Source organism: Bombina bombina, chromosome 4, assembly GCF_027579735.1.
Source record: "Bombina bombina isolate aBomBom1 chromosome 4, aBomBom1.pri, whole genome shotgun sequence".
NCBI lineage: Eukaryota > Metazoa > Chordata > Amphibia > Anura > Bombinatoridae > Bombina > Bombina bombina.
This window is the reverse complement of record NC_069502.1, coordinates 226175989-226192554: the sequence shown is the minus strand read 5'-3', so window position 1 is coordinate 226192554 and position 16566 is coordinate 226175989. Positions and strand designations below refer to the sequence as shown.

At 40.0% G+C, this 16566-nt stretch overlaps 1 protein-coding gene across 1 annotated transcript in view; it reads left to right on the top strand.

Moving 5' to 3' along the window:
• The window catches only part of LOC128656102 (serotransferrin-B), a 132635-nt gene extending 118973 nt beyond the window's left edge, over positions 1-13662 (top strand). The window contains exons 15-17 of the mRNA XM_053709799.1: positions 9726-9910; positions 12269-12461; positions 13457-13662. Of these exons, the coding sequence (XP_053565774.1) occupies positions 9726-9910; positions 12269-12461; positions 13457-13491 (413 nt within the window). The 3' untranslated portion in view covers positions 13492-13662. The remainder of the gene's footprint in view (positions 1-9725; positions 9911-12268; positions 12462-13456) is intronic.
• Positions 13663-16566: the final 2904 nt, after the last annotated feature.

The following is a 16566-nucleotide window of genomic DNA, read 5'->3' as shown; positions in this document are numbered from 1 at the left end:
AGGGCTTTTTGGGGTGCTGTGCTTGCAGCAGAGATGAGTGGAGTCCTTCTGGACTGTAAATACACTAGCCTAGCTATGTTTTTCCTATTAATGTCAGGAGCAAAAACACAACACGTCCTCTCATTAAGAAAGCAAGGTCGTTATGAGTCTAAAATGGCGGATTCCGAGTAGCTGGGAGGGTCTGTGAGGGAGTGTCTGATGTTGATTGGCTCTAATGTGTCAGGCGGCTGTGATATAAAGGGTCAAAGTTTCCACAATGATGACACATAGGGGCGGATCGCCATGTGTTCGCCCACAAACGCGAACGCGCTATGTTCGCTGTGAACCGTTCGCGGGCGAACAGTTCGGGACATCACTACTGGCCAGCAGTCTCATAAACTAAGCGGATTATACTTCTTAGCCAAAAAGACAGAGAAGTTGCCGAAGCCTTTTGGCCTCTCCTCTGTCCAGAGTAGACAACAAACAATGCAGATGTTTGACGAAAATCTTTAGTAGCTTGTAAATAAAACTTTAAAGCACGAACCACGTCAAGATTGTGTAATAGACGTTCCTTCTTTGAAGAAGGATTAGGACACAGTGAAGGAACAACAATCTCCTGATTGATATTCTTATTAGATACCACCTTAGGTAGAAAACCAGGTTTGGTACGTAACACTACCTTATCTGCATGGAAAATGAGATAAGGGGAATCACATTGTAAAGCAGATAACTCCGAAACTCTTCGAGCCGAGGAGATAGCTACTAAAAACAGAACTTTCCAAGATAAGAGCTTAATATCTATGGAATGCAAAGGTTCAAACGGAACCCCTTGAAGAACTTTAAGAACTAAATTTAAACTCCATGGCGGAGCAACAGGTTTAAACACAGGCTTGATTCTAACCAAAGCCTGACAAAACGCCTGAACATCTGGAACCTCAGCCAGACGTTTGTGCAAAAGAATAGACAGAGCAGAAATCTGTCCCTTTAAGGAACTAGCTGACAAACCCTTCTCCAATCCTTCTTGGAGAAAGGATAATATCCTAGGAATCCTGACTTTACTCCATGAGTAACCCTTGGATTCACACCAATGAAGATATTTACACCATATCTTATGATAGATTTTCCTGGTGACAGGCTTTCGCGCCTGTATTAAGGTATCAATGACCGACTCGGAGAAACCACGCTTTGATAAAATCAAGCATTCAATCTCCAAGCAGTCCGACGCAGAGAAATTAGATTTGGATGGTTGAAAGGACCCTGAAGTAGAAGGTCCTGTCTCAGCGGCAGAGTCCATGGTGGAAAGGATGACATGTCCACCAGATCTGCATACCAAGTCCTGCGTGGCCACGCAGGTGCTATCAAAATCACCGAAGCTCTCTCCTGCTTGATCTTGGCAATCAGACGAGGGAGCAGAGGAAACGGTGGAAACACATAAGCCAGGTTGAAGGACCAAGGCGCTGTTAGAGCATCTATCAGTGCTGCCTTGGGATCCCTGGACCTGGATCCGTAACAAGGAAACTTGGCGTTCTGACAAGACGCCATGAGATCCAGTTCTGGTTTGCCCCAAAATTGAATCAACTGCGCAAACACCTCCGGATGGAGTTCCCACTCCCCCGGATGAAAAGTCTGTCGACTTAGAAAATCCGCCTCCCAGTTCTCTACTCCTGGGATATGGATAGCTGATAGAATGCAAGAGTGAACCTCTGCCCATAGAATTATTTTTGAAACCTCCAACATTGCTAGGGAACTCCTTGTTCCCCCTTGATGGTTGATGTAGGCTACAGTCGTGATATTGTCCGACTGAAATCTGATGAACCTGACCGCAGCAAGCTGAGGCCAAGCCTGAAGAGCATTGAATATGTTTATCGGAAGAAGTGCCTCCTCCTGAGTCCATGAGCCCTGAGCCTTCAGGGAGTTCCAGACTGCACCCAAGCCCAAAAGGCTGGCATCTGTCGTTACTATTGTCCAATCTGGCCTGCGGAAGGTCATACCCTTGGACAGATGGACCCAAGATAGCCACCAGAGAAGAGAATCCCTGGTCTCTTGATCCAGATTTAGTAGAGGGGACAAATCTGTGTAATCCCCATTCCACTGACTGAGCATGCAGAGTTGCAGCGGTCTGAGATGTAGGCCGGCAAACGGCACTACGTCCATTGCCGCTACCATTAAGCCGATTACTTCCATACACTGAGCCACTGAAGGGCGAGAAGTAGAATAAAGAACACGGCAGGAATTTAGAAGTTTTGACAACCTGGCCTCTGTCAGGTAAATCTTCATTTCTAGGAAGGAAACTCTTGTGAGAGGGGATAGAGAACTCTTTTCTTTGTTCACTTTCCACCCATGAGACCTCAGGAATGCCAGAACAATGTCCGTATGGGACCTGGCGATTTGAAAATTCGATGCCTGTATCAGAATGCCGTCTAGGTAAGGGGCTACTGCTATAGCGCGCGGCCTTAGGACCGCCAGGAGTGACCCCAGAACCTTAGTAAAGATTTTTGGTGCCGTAGCTAACCCAAAGGGAAGAGCCACAAACTGGTAATGCCTGTCTAGGAAGGCGAACCTGAGAAACCGATGATGATCTCTGTGTATCGGAATGTGAAGATAAGCATCCTTTAAGTCCACGGTAGTCATATATTGACCCTCCTGGATCATAGGTAGGATGGTTCGAATAGTCTCTATCTTGATGGATGGGACCCTGAGAAATTTGTTTAGGATCTTGAGATCTAAGATTGGTCTGAAGGTTCCCTCTTTCTTGGGAATTACAAACAGATTTGAATAGAAGCCTTGCCCCTGTTCCTCCTTTGGAACTGGGTGGATCACTCCCATAACTAGGAGGTCTTGAACACAATGTAAGAATGCCTCTCTCTTTATCTGGTTTGCAGATAATTGTGAGAGATGAAATCTTCCTTTTGGGGAAGAAGCTTTGAAGTCCAGAAGATATCCCTGGGACACAATTTCCAACGCCCAGGGATCCTGGACAACTCTTGCCCAAGCCTGGGCGAAGAGAGAAAGTCTGCCCCCTACTAGATCCGTTACCGGATCGGGGGCTGATCTTTCATGCTGTCTTAGAGGCAGCAGCAGGTTTTTTGGCCTGCTTTCCTTTGTTCCAAGCCTGGTTAGGTCTCCAGACCGGCTTGGACTGGGCAAAATTTCCCTCTTGTTTTGTATTAGAGGAAGTTGAAGCTGCGCCACTCTTGAAGTTTCGAAAGGCACGAAAATTAGTCTGTTTGGTCCTTAATTTGTTGGACCTATCCTGAGGAAGGGCGTGACCTTTTCCTCCAGTAATATCAGAAATGATCTCCTTCAGTCCAGGCCCGAATAGGGTCTGCCCCTTGAAGGGAATGTTGTGAAGCTTAGACTTTGAAGTAACGTCAGCTGACCAGGATTTAAGCCATAACGCCCTACGCGCCTGAATAGCAAAACCTGAGTTCTTAGCCGTTAGTTTGGTTAAATGAACAACGACGTCAGAAACAAATGAATTGGCTAGCTTAAGAGCTTTAAGCTTGTCAAGGATATCATCCAATGGGGTTTCTACCTGTAGAGCCTCTTCTAGAGACTCAAACCAGAAGGCCGCAGCAGCAGTTACAGGGGCAATGCATGCAAGGGGCTGGAGAATAAAACCTTGTTGAATAAACATTTTCTTAAGGTAACCCTCTAATTTTTTATCCATTGGATCTAGGAAAGCACAACTGTGTTCGACGGGGATAGTTGTACGCTTAGCTAGGGTAGAGACTGCTCCCTCCACCTTAGGGACCGTTTGCCACAAGTCCCGTGTAGCAGCATCTATGGGAAACATCTTTTTAAAAACAGGAGGGGGAGAGAACGGTACACCTGGTCTATCTCATTCCTTAGTAATAATTTCTGAAAACCTCTTAGGTATTGGAAAAACATCAGTGTAAACAGGCACTGCATAGTATTTATCCAATCTACACAATTTCTCTGGGACTATAATGGTGTCACAGTCATCCAGAGTTGCTAAAACCTCCCTGAGCAACACGCAGAGGTGTTCAAGCTTAAACTTAAATGTAGACATATCAGAATCAGGTTGAAGTGTCTTCCCTGAGTCAGAAAAATCACCCACAGATAGAAGCTCTCCTGCCTCAGCTTCTGCACATTGTGAGGGTATATCAGACATAGCTACTAAAGCGTCAGAGAGCTCTGTATTTTTCCTAGCCCCAGAGCTGACTCGCTTTCCTTGTAACCCTGGCAGTTTGGACAATACCGCTGTAAGGTTATGATCCATAACTGCTGCCATGTCTTGTAAGGTAAACGCTATGGGCGCACTAGATGTACTTGGCGTCCCTTGAGCGGGAGATATAGGTTCTGACACGTGGGGAGAGTTAGTCGGCATAACTTCCCCCTTGTCAATTTCCTCTGGTGATAAATCGTTTAAAGCCAGAATATGGTCTTTATAACTTATAGTAAGATCAGTGCATTTGGTACACATTCTAAGAGGGGGTTCCACAATGGCTTCTAAATATAATGAACAAGGAGTTTCCTCTATGTCAGACATGTTTAACAGACTAGTAATGAGACCAGCAAGCTTTGAAAACACTTTAATTAATGTGAAAAAGCAGAATATAAAAAACGGTACTGTGCCTTTAAGGGAAAAAAACAAACACAAAAACTGCAAAACAGTGAAAAAAGCCGTTAACTCTATGAAATTTTTACAGTGTATATACTAGACTAAAATAGCATTGCACCCACTTGCAAATGGATGATTAACCCCTCAGGCTCAAAAACGAAGCAAAAAAATGGTAAAACCGTTATAACAGTCACAAGCAAACTGCCACAGCTCTACTGTGGCTCCTACCTTCCCATAAAACGACTTTTGTAGTCACAAAAACCCTTTACAGAGGTCCAATATGTCAGGGGACTCCTTCAGGGAAGCTGGATGTCTCAGAATGTAAAAACTACTGCGCAATTAGAGCGCAAAAATAGGCCCCTCCCACCATGCACTCAAAGTCAGAGGGCCTTAAAAACTACTCCTAGGAGTAAAATAACAGCCATGTGGAAAACTAGGCCCCAAATAAAGATTTATCACCCTTAGTAAAAAACGTTCTTTATAAATCCTGTAAACGTTTAACATACTAAGCCATAAGAGCAAGTACCATGAATATTACCCTTTACTGCAAGCATGATGCCAGTCGCTATTAAATCACTGCAATCAGGCTTACCTTAAATATATCAGGCACTGTCAGCATTTTCTAGACTTCTTATCATCACTCTAGAAAAAAATATACTGAACATACCTCAGGGCAGTTAATTCTGCAGGCCGTTCCCCCAGCTGAAGTTTTCCCATACTCTTCAGTTATGTGTGAGAACAGCAGTGGATCTTAGTTACAACCTGCTAAGATCATCAAAAACCTCAGGCAAAACTCTTCTTCTAATTTCTGCCTGTGGTAAAAACAGTATAACGCCGGTACCATTTAAAAATAACAAACTTTTGATTGAAGATAAACTACACTAAGTCACCACATATATCTAGCTACTTCCCTTGTCGAGAGCAGGAAGAGAATGACTGGGGGTGGCAGTTAGGGGAGGAGCTATATAGATAGCTCTGCTGTGGGTGATCCTCTTGCAGCTTCCTGTTGGGAAGGAGAATATCCCACAAGTAATGGATGATCCGTGGACTGGATACACCTTACAAGAGAAATAAACCCTAAGCTAGCTACAATATATTAATAATTACAGTGTAGCTATTTTAGGGTTTATATATATTTTACAGGTAACTTTGTATTTATTTTAACTAGGTACAATAGCTATTAAATAGTTAATAACTATTTAATAGCTACCTAGTTAAAATAATTACCAAATTACCTGTAAAATAAATCCTAACCTAAGTTACCATTACACCTAACACTACCCTATCAATAAATTAATTAAATAAACTACAAATATCTAAACTAAAATACAATTAAATACACTAAACTATATTACAAAAAAAACCCACCAAATTACAAAAAAATAAAAAAGATTACAAGAATTTTAAGCTAATTACACCTAATCTAAGCCCCCTAATAAAATAAAAAAGCCCCCAAAATAATAAAATTTCCCTTCCCTAAACTAAATTAAAAAAGTAATCAGCTCTATTAACAGCCCTTAAAAGGGCCTTTTGCGGGGCATTGCCCCAAAGTAATCAGCTCTTTTACCTGTAAAAAAAAGAACAACCCCCCCATTACAACCCACCACTCACACACCCCTACTCTAAAACCCACCCGATCCCCCCTTAAAAAAACCTAAGTCTAACACCCAAGTGGTCCTTACCTGTCCTGAAGACCGGTGGAGAAGGTCCTGTTCCAGGCGGAGAAGTCTTCTTCCAGACGGCGACCTCTTCTTCTTCCAGGAACCAGCCGGCGCGGAGCGGAGGAGTTGAAGACCGTCCACTCTGGAACTGAAGACCGGCGATGCTGGAACTGAAGATCGGCGACGCTGGAACTGAAGACCGGAGCCATGGAGCGTGGAGGATCCTCTTCATACGATCTCCGCCGTACACTGAATAGGAATTCAAGGTACGCAATTAAAAATGGTGTCCCTTGAATTCCTATTGGCTGATTTGAGCCTTCAAATTCAAATCAGCCAATTGAATGAGAGCTACTTTAATTCTATTGGCTGATTTGAATAGCCAATAGAATAAGAGCTACTGTAATTCTATTGGCTGATTAGTATAGTCAATAGAATTACAGTAGCTCTTATTCTATTGGCTATTCAAATCAGCCAATAGAATTAAAGTAGCTCTCATCCGATTGGCTGATTTGAATTTGAAGGCTCAAATCAGCCAATAGGAATTCAAGGGACGCCATTTTTAATCGCGTACCTTGAATTCCTATTCAGTGTACGGCGGAGATCGTATGAAGAGGATCCTCCACGCTCCATGACTCCGGTCTTCAGTTCCAGTGTCGCCGATCTTCAGTTCCAGCATCGCTGGTCTTCAGTTCCAGAGTGGACGGTCTTCAGCTCCGCGGTCATCGGTCTTCAACTCCTCCGCTCCGCGCCGGCTGGTTTAGGGTAGTGAAATTTTATTATTTTGGGGGGCTTTTTTATTTTATTAGGGGGCTGAGATTAGGTGTAATTAGCTTAAAATTCTTGTAATCTTTTTTTATTTTTTGTAATTTAGTGTTTGTTTTGTAATATAGTTTAGTGTATTTAATTGTATTTTAGTTTAGATATTTGTAGTTTATTTAATTAATTTATTGATAGGGTAGTGTTAGGTGTAATGGTAACTTAGGTTAGGATTTATTTTACAGGTAATTTGGTAATTATTTTAACTAGGTAGCTATTAAATAGTTATTAACTATTTAATAGCTATTGTACCTAGTTAAAATAAATACAAAGTTATCTGTAAAATAAATATAAACCCTAAAATAGCTACAATGTAACTATTAATTATATTGTAGCTATCATAGGGTTTATTTTATAGGTAAGTATTTAGTTTTAAATAGGAATAATTTAGTTAATAATATTAATATTTTTTAGATTTATTTCAATAATAATTAAGTTAGGGGGTGTTAGGGTTAGACTTAGGTTTAGTGGTTAATATATTTAATATAGGTGGCGGCGTCGGTGTAGGGGGGATTAGATTAGGGGTTAATAAATTTAATATAGGTGGCGGCGGGGTAGGGGGCTCACATTAGGGGTTAATATAGTTAAAATAGGTGGCGGCGGGGTAGGTGGCTCACATTAGGGGTTAATATAGTTAAAATAGGTGGCGGCGGGGTAGGGGGCTCACATTAGGGGGTAATATAGTTAATGTAGGTGGCGGCAGTGTAGGGGGCTCAGATTAGGGGGTAATAAATTTAATATAGCTGGCGGCGGTGTAGGGGAATCAGATTAAGGGGTAATACATATAATATAGGTGGCGGTGGGGTCCGGAAGCGGCGGTTTAGGGGTTAAACACTTTATTAGGGATTGCGGCGGGGGATTGCGGTTGACAGGTAGATAGACATTGCGCATGGGTTAGGTGTTAGGTTTTATTTTGCAGGCAATTTAGGGAGTTACGGGGCTCCAATACTCAGCGTAAGACTTTCTACGCCTGCAATTTGTGGCGAGGTGAAAATGGAGTAAGATTTCTCCATTTTCGCCACGTAAGTCCTTACGCTGTATATTAAATACCAAACTGCGCGGAACTATGCTCATCCACTTGCTGTTAAATTATACTACTATATATCTTATTTACTAAATGACAGTGATTGCAAAAGGAATATGTCATTATCAATATTTTAAGTACACATAGTTATCTTATGCCTATGTCCCTGAGCTTTGTTATTTATGTTTGTCTTATGTTTGTTATCTATCTTATAAGCATGTCAAGTGTTATTTTTTATCCCCCCCTACATAGGGGTACTCTCTCTACTTAGTCCACTCATGTCCCCTGCTAAGAGGGGCATACCGCCTATGTAGAATCTATTTGTAGCGCAAATTTTGTGCCCATACTGAGCTCCTCTCTTCCCTTTCCCGCCGGTACATGTTGCCTGCGGGTCATATCCCTAGTCCTTTTCCCCACATCGCTTATAGCTAGCATTTCCCCAGGAGAGGAGCTCACCCAGAAGTCTCCTATGCCCCATACTTTCTAATAACCCCCACTACCATAACTTTAGTATCAGTAAAAAACAGCATATTCCCCCAATCTTCTGTCCCATAGTTTACAAATCCTGCTGTGATGTCAGTAATTAGCCATTTTAAGCTTCGATAACGCTCCTTTACTAACTTTTATACCATCACCCTTATAGGTACAACCATATTATTAGAGGGGAAATTTAAAGGCAGAGACTAACCTATTTCACACTATGTTTAGATATAATTTTGTTTTGATGGTCCCGGGATCCCTTCACTTGAACACTCCTAAGCTCCTATCACATACCTTAAGCTACCTACACTTATTTTAGGCTCCGCCCCCCACTTTTCCACCGCCTTCCCTATATACATAGCGGTGCTTACCCGCTGAATCTCCCTTCCCCCCCTATATATCTCAGCCCAAAAGTGGCTGACATGTATGCTAATTCTCCACAGGCTGATATCTTTGACTCAGGTAATCTATCGACTGTTCTCTATAGTACTGTGGAGATTAATCGTTAATAGTATAACAAAAAATGAAGTTATATTCTATCTCGCCTAAACTCTTGTCTATATTTATGCTAAGATTGGATATGTATTTATCTTGTCACATATGTATTTTGTATTTTTTCTTTTTGTTCTCTAATAATGTCAGTTTATAGACAATGTTTTACTCACTCTGATGTAACACTGGCCTTAGGGCGAATCTTGTTTGTGAATATATATTCCAACTTCAATAAAAAAATATTTAAAAAAAAAAAAAAATACCAAACTCCGCGGGTTTGGTATATCACTCTATGGGCCAAAAAACTACGGCCGAAGGGTGAAATATACAAGAGTAACTTCTAGGTTACGCCGTATATGTGATACCAAACCCGCGCAATATTTGGCGTCGCCGGCTTCTGCGGGCGATGCTGCATATCGGATCGGGCCCCTTGTTTAAAGGGTTAGGGATAAAAAAAAAGTTGCACCAAACACAACATAAATACATTTAAAAAATACAGTTACACTCATATAAACACTGTCTGCTAAAAAATAGTCATATAAATATTAATAAAAAATATTTAATCTAGATGAAACTACTCTTTCATGTTCTCTCTATAGATATTTGTAAAGTACTCCAATACATACATTTGTTTTTGGGGTTGTGAATAGACTATGTGTAAAATATATATGTGCATATTTATTTCCAGGTGCTAACCCTGCTGATTGGGCAAAAAATCTGAAATCAGCAGAGTTTGAACTCCTGTGTCTTAATGGTGGTCGTAAGCCTGTTGATAAATATAAGGAATGCCATCTTGCGGAAGTTCCTGCTCATGCTGTTGTCACACGACCAGAAAAGAGGAAGGAAGTTGTAAACATCATTACTAACCAGCAGGTAAAGCCCCACAGATGACTCAAAGGATAAAGAACACCCTTCTTGTGCAGAGAGCTTAAAGGGACAGTATACACTCATTTTCATATAACTGCATGTAATAGACACTACTATAAAGAATAAGATGCACAGATACTGATACAAAAAGTAAGTAAAACGTACTTAGAAGCTTCCAATTTAGCTCTGTTTAAAAGGTTACTGGAACACCCACTGCAAGTGGGAAATATCAGACACTCCCCCTCCCCCTTCCTTTACATATGAAAAGACCCTTTACACAAACAGGAGCAAGCTGGAGTAGGTATACATCAGTATTCTCCTAGAACTTTGGGGTTTGGTTAGGAGTCTGAAAATTAGAGCAATGTTATTTAAAAATAAGCAAAACTATACATTTAAAAAACAAACAAACTTTATGGGCTATATAAATAGATCATCTACAAAACATTTATGCAAAGAAAAAACATGAGTGTATAATGTCCCTTTAAATGTGGCAAAGTAAATGTCGCCAGAAACACCAGTTATAAAGCAGCGGTCTAAAGACCGCTGCTCCATAACCTTGTCCGCCTGCTCTGAGGAGGTGGACAGACATCGCCGCAATTCAACCCGATCGAATATGATCGGGTTGATTAACACCCCCCTGCTAGCAGCCTATTGGGCGCGAATCTGCAGGGGGGCGGCGTTGCACCAGCAGTTCACAAGAGGTGCTGGTGCAATGCTGAATGTGGAGAGCGTATTGCTCTCCGCATTCAGCGATGTCTGTCGCACATGATCCACTGATCTGATCAGGTCGGACAGACACATAATAAATAGGCCCCTATATATTATTTTGCATCTATTATCAGTAAGCATAAGCAGGGCATATGATTAACAAGAAACACACCCACATGGTGAGCAATTTAAAAAAAAACTTTTATTTAAAGTTTGTAATTATTATTATTTTTATTTTTTTGAAAGGCAATGTAAACTTTGCTTTTATAATCTTTCATAGTGTAATTCTTTAATACAGTTTACTTTACTAAGATAGGTCAAGTTATATTACAATACATCAAACTAAGCAGCAGCTAGAAAGAAGTCAGAAAATGGCCTCAGTTTAAAGTCAAGGAGATGAGCTTTGTAAAACTTTACGTTTAGTTTCTCAGTGTGCAACCATTGTCATGGTAGCGATCACCTGGCCAGCAGGTGTTTCATTCAACTTTCATTTTCAGTTTGACTTCCACTGGACATGGGCACCCCATATGCACCCTGCTGAAACCTCATGTCATGCTGGTACCCTCCCCAAATGCAAAAATTCTATTTCTTTTAAAAGACCACCTGATATATACTACACAGCATAAACAGATTTGAGCTGTCATACACCAGTCTCTCTCTCTTTGAAATGTGTCTCACTTTTCTTTTTCATATTGTCTGTCTCCTCCTTTTTTCATGTCTGCCTAATCTACTTTCTTCTTTTTTCTCAATGGTTCACTGACATTGGTTCATTCAACACTAAGGGCCAGATTACAAGTGGAGTGCTAATTAACGATCCAGCTTGAGTATTAACTGCGCTAGAAGAAAGCTTTTTGCGTACGTGGGGTTGCGTTTGTATTATGAGTTGAAAGTAAACTGTTTTTTCTCACATGCTAACCCAACAAGCGCAAAAAGCCAAACTTAGAATATCGCGTACGATTACCCATTCCCCCATGAAAGTCAATGGAGCAAAAAAAGTGGAAAAAAACACCCTACTTGTGCGCTAACCCAACGAATATTTCACATTCCAATGGTCTTCACATAGGAGAATATGTTCTATTCTGTCAGTCACACAAATGCTCCAGCCCAGCAGCAGCACTGATCACTCTTCCTAGGGGGGCAGACCAGGAAGCATCACATCAGTGCCACAGCACATAACGCTACCAACGCCAATTTGCTTGCCTGGTTTGTTGCTCCAGTTCTGTGCACAGACAAGTAAGGTGACTGGTGGTGCTCTTTTCTTTGGCCTATTCAGCCTGTAGTGCAAACTGCAAAGGGAACAAGCCACTGTTTTGAACATTTAAATGCATTTTTTAAAACAAAATGTATGTTTAAAAAAATATTTGTATTTGTTGTTTCAATATTGCGCAGTCCTATTGTTAAGTAATCTCTTCTGCTCTAGCTTGTTTTATGGGCAAATTTGTACCAGGTGCATTCCCACTAGTGACCATGTGCACCAGGGGTTGATCTAAGGATTAAAAAAAAGCTAATGCACAATTTTTTTAACATTCAGGATTTAAATTGTAAAATTCCCCAGTACACTATTAACAGTTATGTCACTTAACAAGTGTTTTTAGCATGTTTGTTAAAATATTTAAAATCCAGTTCTAACATACACATTTATTATTATTTTTACAGTCTTTGTATGGACGCCAAGGGTCTCAGAAGAAAACGTACAGTTTGTTTGGATCTACAATAGGCAAGGACCTCCTTTTTAAGGACTCCACACAATGTTTGTTGACTGTTCCTGAGGGTACTACAATGGAAGAATTTCTTGGAGATGAATACAACTCTGCAGTATCTGGTCTCAATGAATGTTCACCAAAATCAGGTAACTTTTCCAATATGTGGTCTAAAGTTTTTTTCTCCAAAAATCCCAGCAGCTGTTAAATCATCATCATCATCAGGTATTTGTAGAGCGCCAACAGATTCTGCACCGCTATAAACATAGGCGGTATACAAGATAACATTTATAGGGATCAAATGAGGGCCCTGCCATGAGTTGCACTGTTGTAGTCAGCTCCTATGAAGGTGATCTACAAACAGCTGGGCTCATAGGCTTACATGCTAAGGGGTTCAAGGGGATAGAAATGGAGTTAGAAAAGGTTAGTTTAGGTTATATGAATCCCTGAACAGTAGAGTCTTTAAGAAGCGCTTAAAGCTTCCAAAACTCAGGGAGAGTCTTGTGGAGCAATGCAGAGAGTTCCACAAGATGGAAGTCAGTCTGGAGAAGTCCTGTAAACGGGAATGTGAGGAGGTATAAGAGAGGAGGAGAGGAGGATATCGGGAGCGGAGCGAAGGAGACGGGAGGGAGAGTATCTGGAGACAAGGTCTGAGATGTAGGGGGGAGCAGTGCAGTTGAGAGCTTTGTATGTCAGAATCAGAATTTTGTGTTTAATCCTGGAGGCAGGAGGAAGCCAGTGAAGGGATTGCCAGAGAGGTGCAGCAGATGAATAGTGACGTGTAAGGAAGGTGAGCCTGACAGAGGCATTCATTATGGATTGTAAACAACAACTCTGATCAGCTGTCAAATAAGATGTCTCATAAAGCGATAAATAAAGATTTATCATTGAGTGTCTGAAAATACAACACTCTAAAGCTCAATCTAAAGAATGGTTATGCAAACTACTACACACCTGCTACCACATGGTGTCCAAGGCACGTGCACTTTCTTGAGCATACTTTTCAATGTATTGTAAAATGAAAACTAAATGCATTAGCAATAGTTAAACTTAAAACATGAAAAGTTTAAAGTGCTGCTATGGTAAGTCATTTGTCAAAAGCTCATGATAATCTTTGCTAATTATGATCATGTTCTCTCCACAGAGCTCCTTTCTGCGTGTACATTTCACAAATGTTGATGAGTTATTGTTAAGATGAAGACACCACGTTTGCCACAATCAGAAGAGCATTTTCCCTTAACCAACCCCCCCCCTTCTACAACTTGCAGTCATTTTGTGTAACATTATAACCTGTCTCTACTTCCAGTCTTTCCAATAAATAGTTTAGATCTGTTCCTAAATATATTGATTGTCTTCTTTAGTTAACTCTACATAACACTAATGAAATGGCAAGACCAGAAAGCTCAAAAGAACACAATCTGGTGCTAGCTAAGGACAACTGATTTTGAATACTTCAATGCAAAATCTAAGGAACACACCTTCCTTATATCATTTTTGGCATCAAGTAACAAATCAAAATGCCATTCTGAGGGGAATAAGAAGGAACATTTTCAGACTAAAAAAAGACTAGTGGCATAATATGTTTTACTATAATCAACATGTAATAAAACCCTTTTACAATGACATTACCCTGCTAAAAAGGGAAACAATTATTACATTCAAGTTCTGTACAAAAGGAGAAGTTTGGTTAAAAATGAAAATATTAGTATTGAGAGCTAATAAAAGCTAGAATTAAATATCTATAGCCATGTGAGAAAAAAATAAACTGTCCTCAATCATAAAGATGGAAAAATAGAGTAAAATATAAAATCACAGATAGGTAATTAATCTAATGCATTTATTTGCTGAAGAATTTTATCAGATATTACTGTGATATTTAAAAGTAATATAATTTGTATGATTACTGACACTTGTGACCAGGGCTGCCACTAGAATTTTGCACATTTCAAAGCGAGGAGGGGGCTCCTGAAGAATGGTTTAGTAGGGGCCCTCTCCCTGCTTTGACCTGTACGTTTTTTTGTCCAGTTGACTAAAATGTATACCCAATTTATTTTTTAGTATATTCAAAGTTGAAACTGTTCTAAAGGTAGTAACAAATATCTATAAACACAAAAACATTAACAGGCACACAGTTACACACATATTCACATAGAGAGACACACACAGAGACACTAAGACACACACAGAGACACACACTCACAGAGATACACAAACACACACTGAGACACAGACACACACAGAAACACTAAGACACACACAGAGACACACACACACAGAGACACAGACTGAGACACAGACAAACTTTCAGTCCAAAATAATACTAAGTGGCTAACAGTGAAATACACAAATACTCACCTTTAGATAGGTATTGCAGGTCTTGGCGTAACAAAAAACATTCTGCTGTTATACTAGGGGATACTTTCTACAAAATTCGAAAAAAGGCTGATCAGGGGTACATATTTATTTATTCAGTAAATATTATGTGCTGCAATTAAAGTTGGAATTACAGTTACCTAGAAGCAGTGGCCAGGCTGGCCTTCCACAGAAGGACCATCTAACAGGGTCTTCACTAGTAGTCTGATTGCGCCCTCCCCTGCCAACAAAATGCGAGCACAGAAACTTGGAACCATCTTATAGAGGGAATGACATAGGGTGCCTGCACCCCACCAGCTTGATTGTTTACAGGCAGCCAGGTTTCCAGTCACATCTCTGATGTAGCAGGCAGGAAACAAGCAGTGCATGGCACAAATAAAACTGTCCACTACTCTGGAGGTAGGGGCCCAGTAACCCCAGTCAACCCCTGATGGTGGCCCTGCCCATTTCACATATGCTTGACAGTCAATTAAGTTTGTCACATAGATTATTTTGACGGCACATGACAGGAATTAAAGGCCCAACAAGTCTGCACATAGTTCCTATAAGGTGTGAGCCTTATTAGTTTGTAGGATAGCCTTATGCTTATCCCAGGCATTCTTGAAGTCCCCCACAGTGTTTATCTTTACCACCTCTAATGGACGTTTATTCCAAGAATCAATCACCCTTTCTGTAAAGAAGTGATTTTGCAATTTACATCAGAACTTACTAACCTTGATTTTGAGATCATTACCCCTTGTTCTTGTTTTGCTGTATTTGTGAAAAATACAGCCTCAGTGGTATCAAGCCTCTTAATTTACTTCAAAGTTTCTATCGTATAACTTATTTCCCTTCTGTCCTCGTCTAAGCTAAACATATTCAGGTCATCAAGTCTTTCTTTGTAAGTTTTATTTTTTTAAACCATGCACTATTTTAGTAGCCCACCTTTGAACAGATTCCAGATTCCAGTCCTTTTCCTCTTTTGTAACAGTCAGAAAATGTGAATGAGTTTGTAATTAACCTATGTATTTTCATTCCTAAATGCATTTTTCTATTCTGAATAATTTGCACATTAGATCCCAGTCATTTGTCCAACCCTCAAATTTTATGTTATCATGACTCTTCTGATCCACCCCCCCCTCCCAGGACATCAACTACAAATTTTTGTAGCATGTACATTCCCATTCACCCCATGCTGAAATCACGGATAAATATGTTAAACAAAATAGGCCCCAAAACTGACCGCTTGTATTACAGGTTGAAAGTAAATGTGATCGCTCTGGTTAACTGTTTTGCAAAACAAAAAACGGTGAAAAAAAACACATTTAAAAGTACAGCTACACTCATAATAACACTATCTAATCAAAATCATTTAAAAAAAAATATTGCACAAAAAGGCTTTAACATACAGATACATACATACATATACATGTCTAAATATATATATGAAGAACATAGGAATGTGAAATATTGATATTTTCATGTCCGGTTAGCGGAGAGAATTGAGAATTTGCAATAGTGTTTGCACGCAATTAGAGTGTTATTTTTTTCCCCCACTTTTTTGCTCCAAAAAGCTTACTTCTTTAGCACGCGAGCGGGAGCTTCTGATCCTACATAGTTATACTTTTCCATATATATATATATATATATATATATATATATATATATATATATATATATATATATATATATATATATATATATATATATATATATATATATACAAATTTAGACATGTATATGTATGTATTTCTATGTTTTTCCTAACACCTGAGATCTCATATCTTTGAGTCCTTATAACTTGTTTGTGCAATATTTTTTAGATAATTTTTATTAGATGGTGTTATTATGAAATGCATTTTTGGTGTGTTTTGTGACACTTGTTTGTCTCGCGTAACAGTT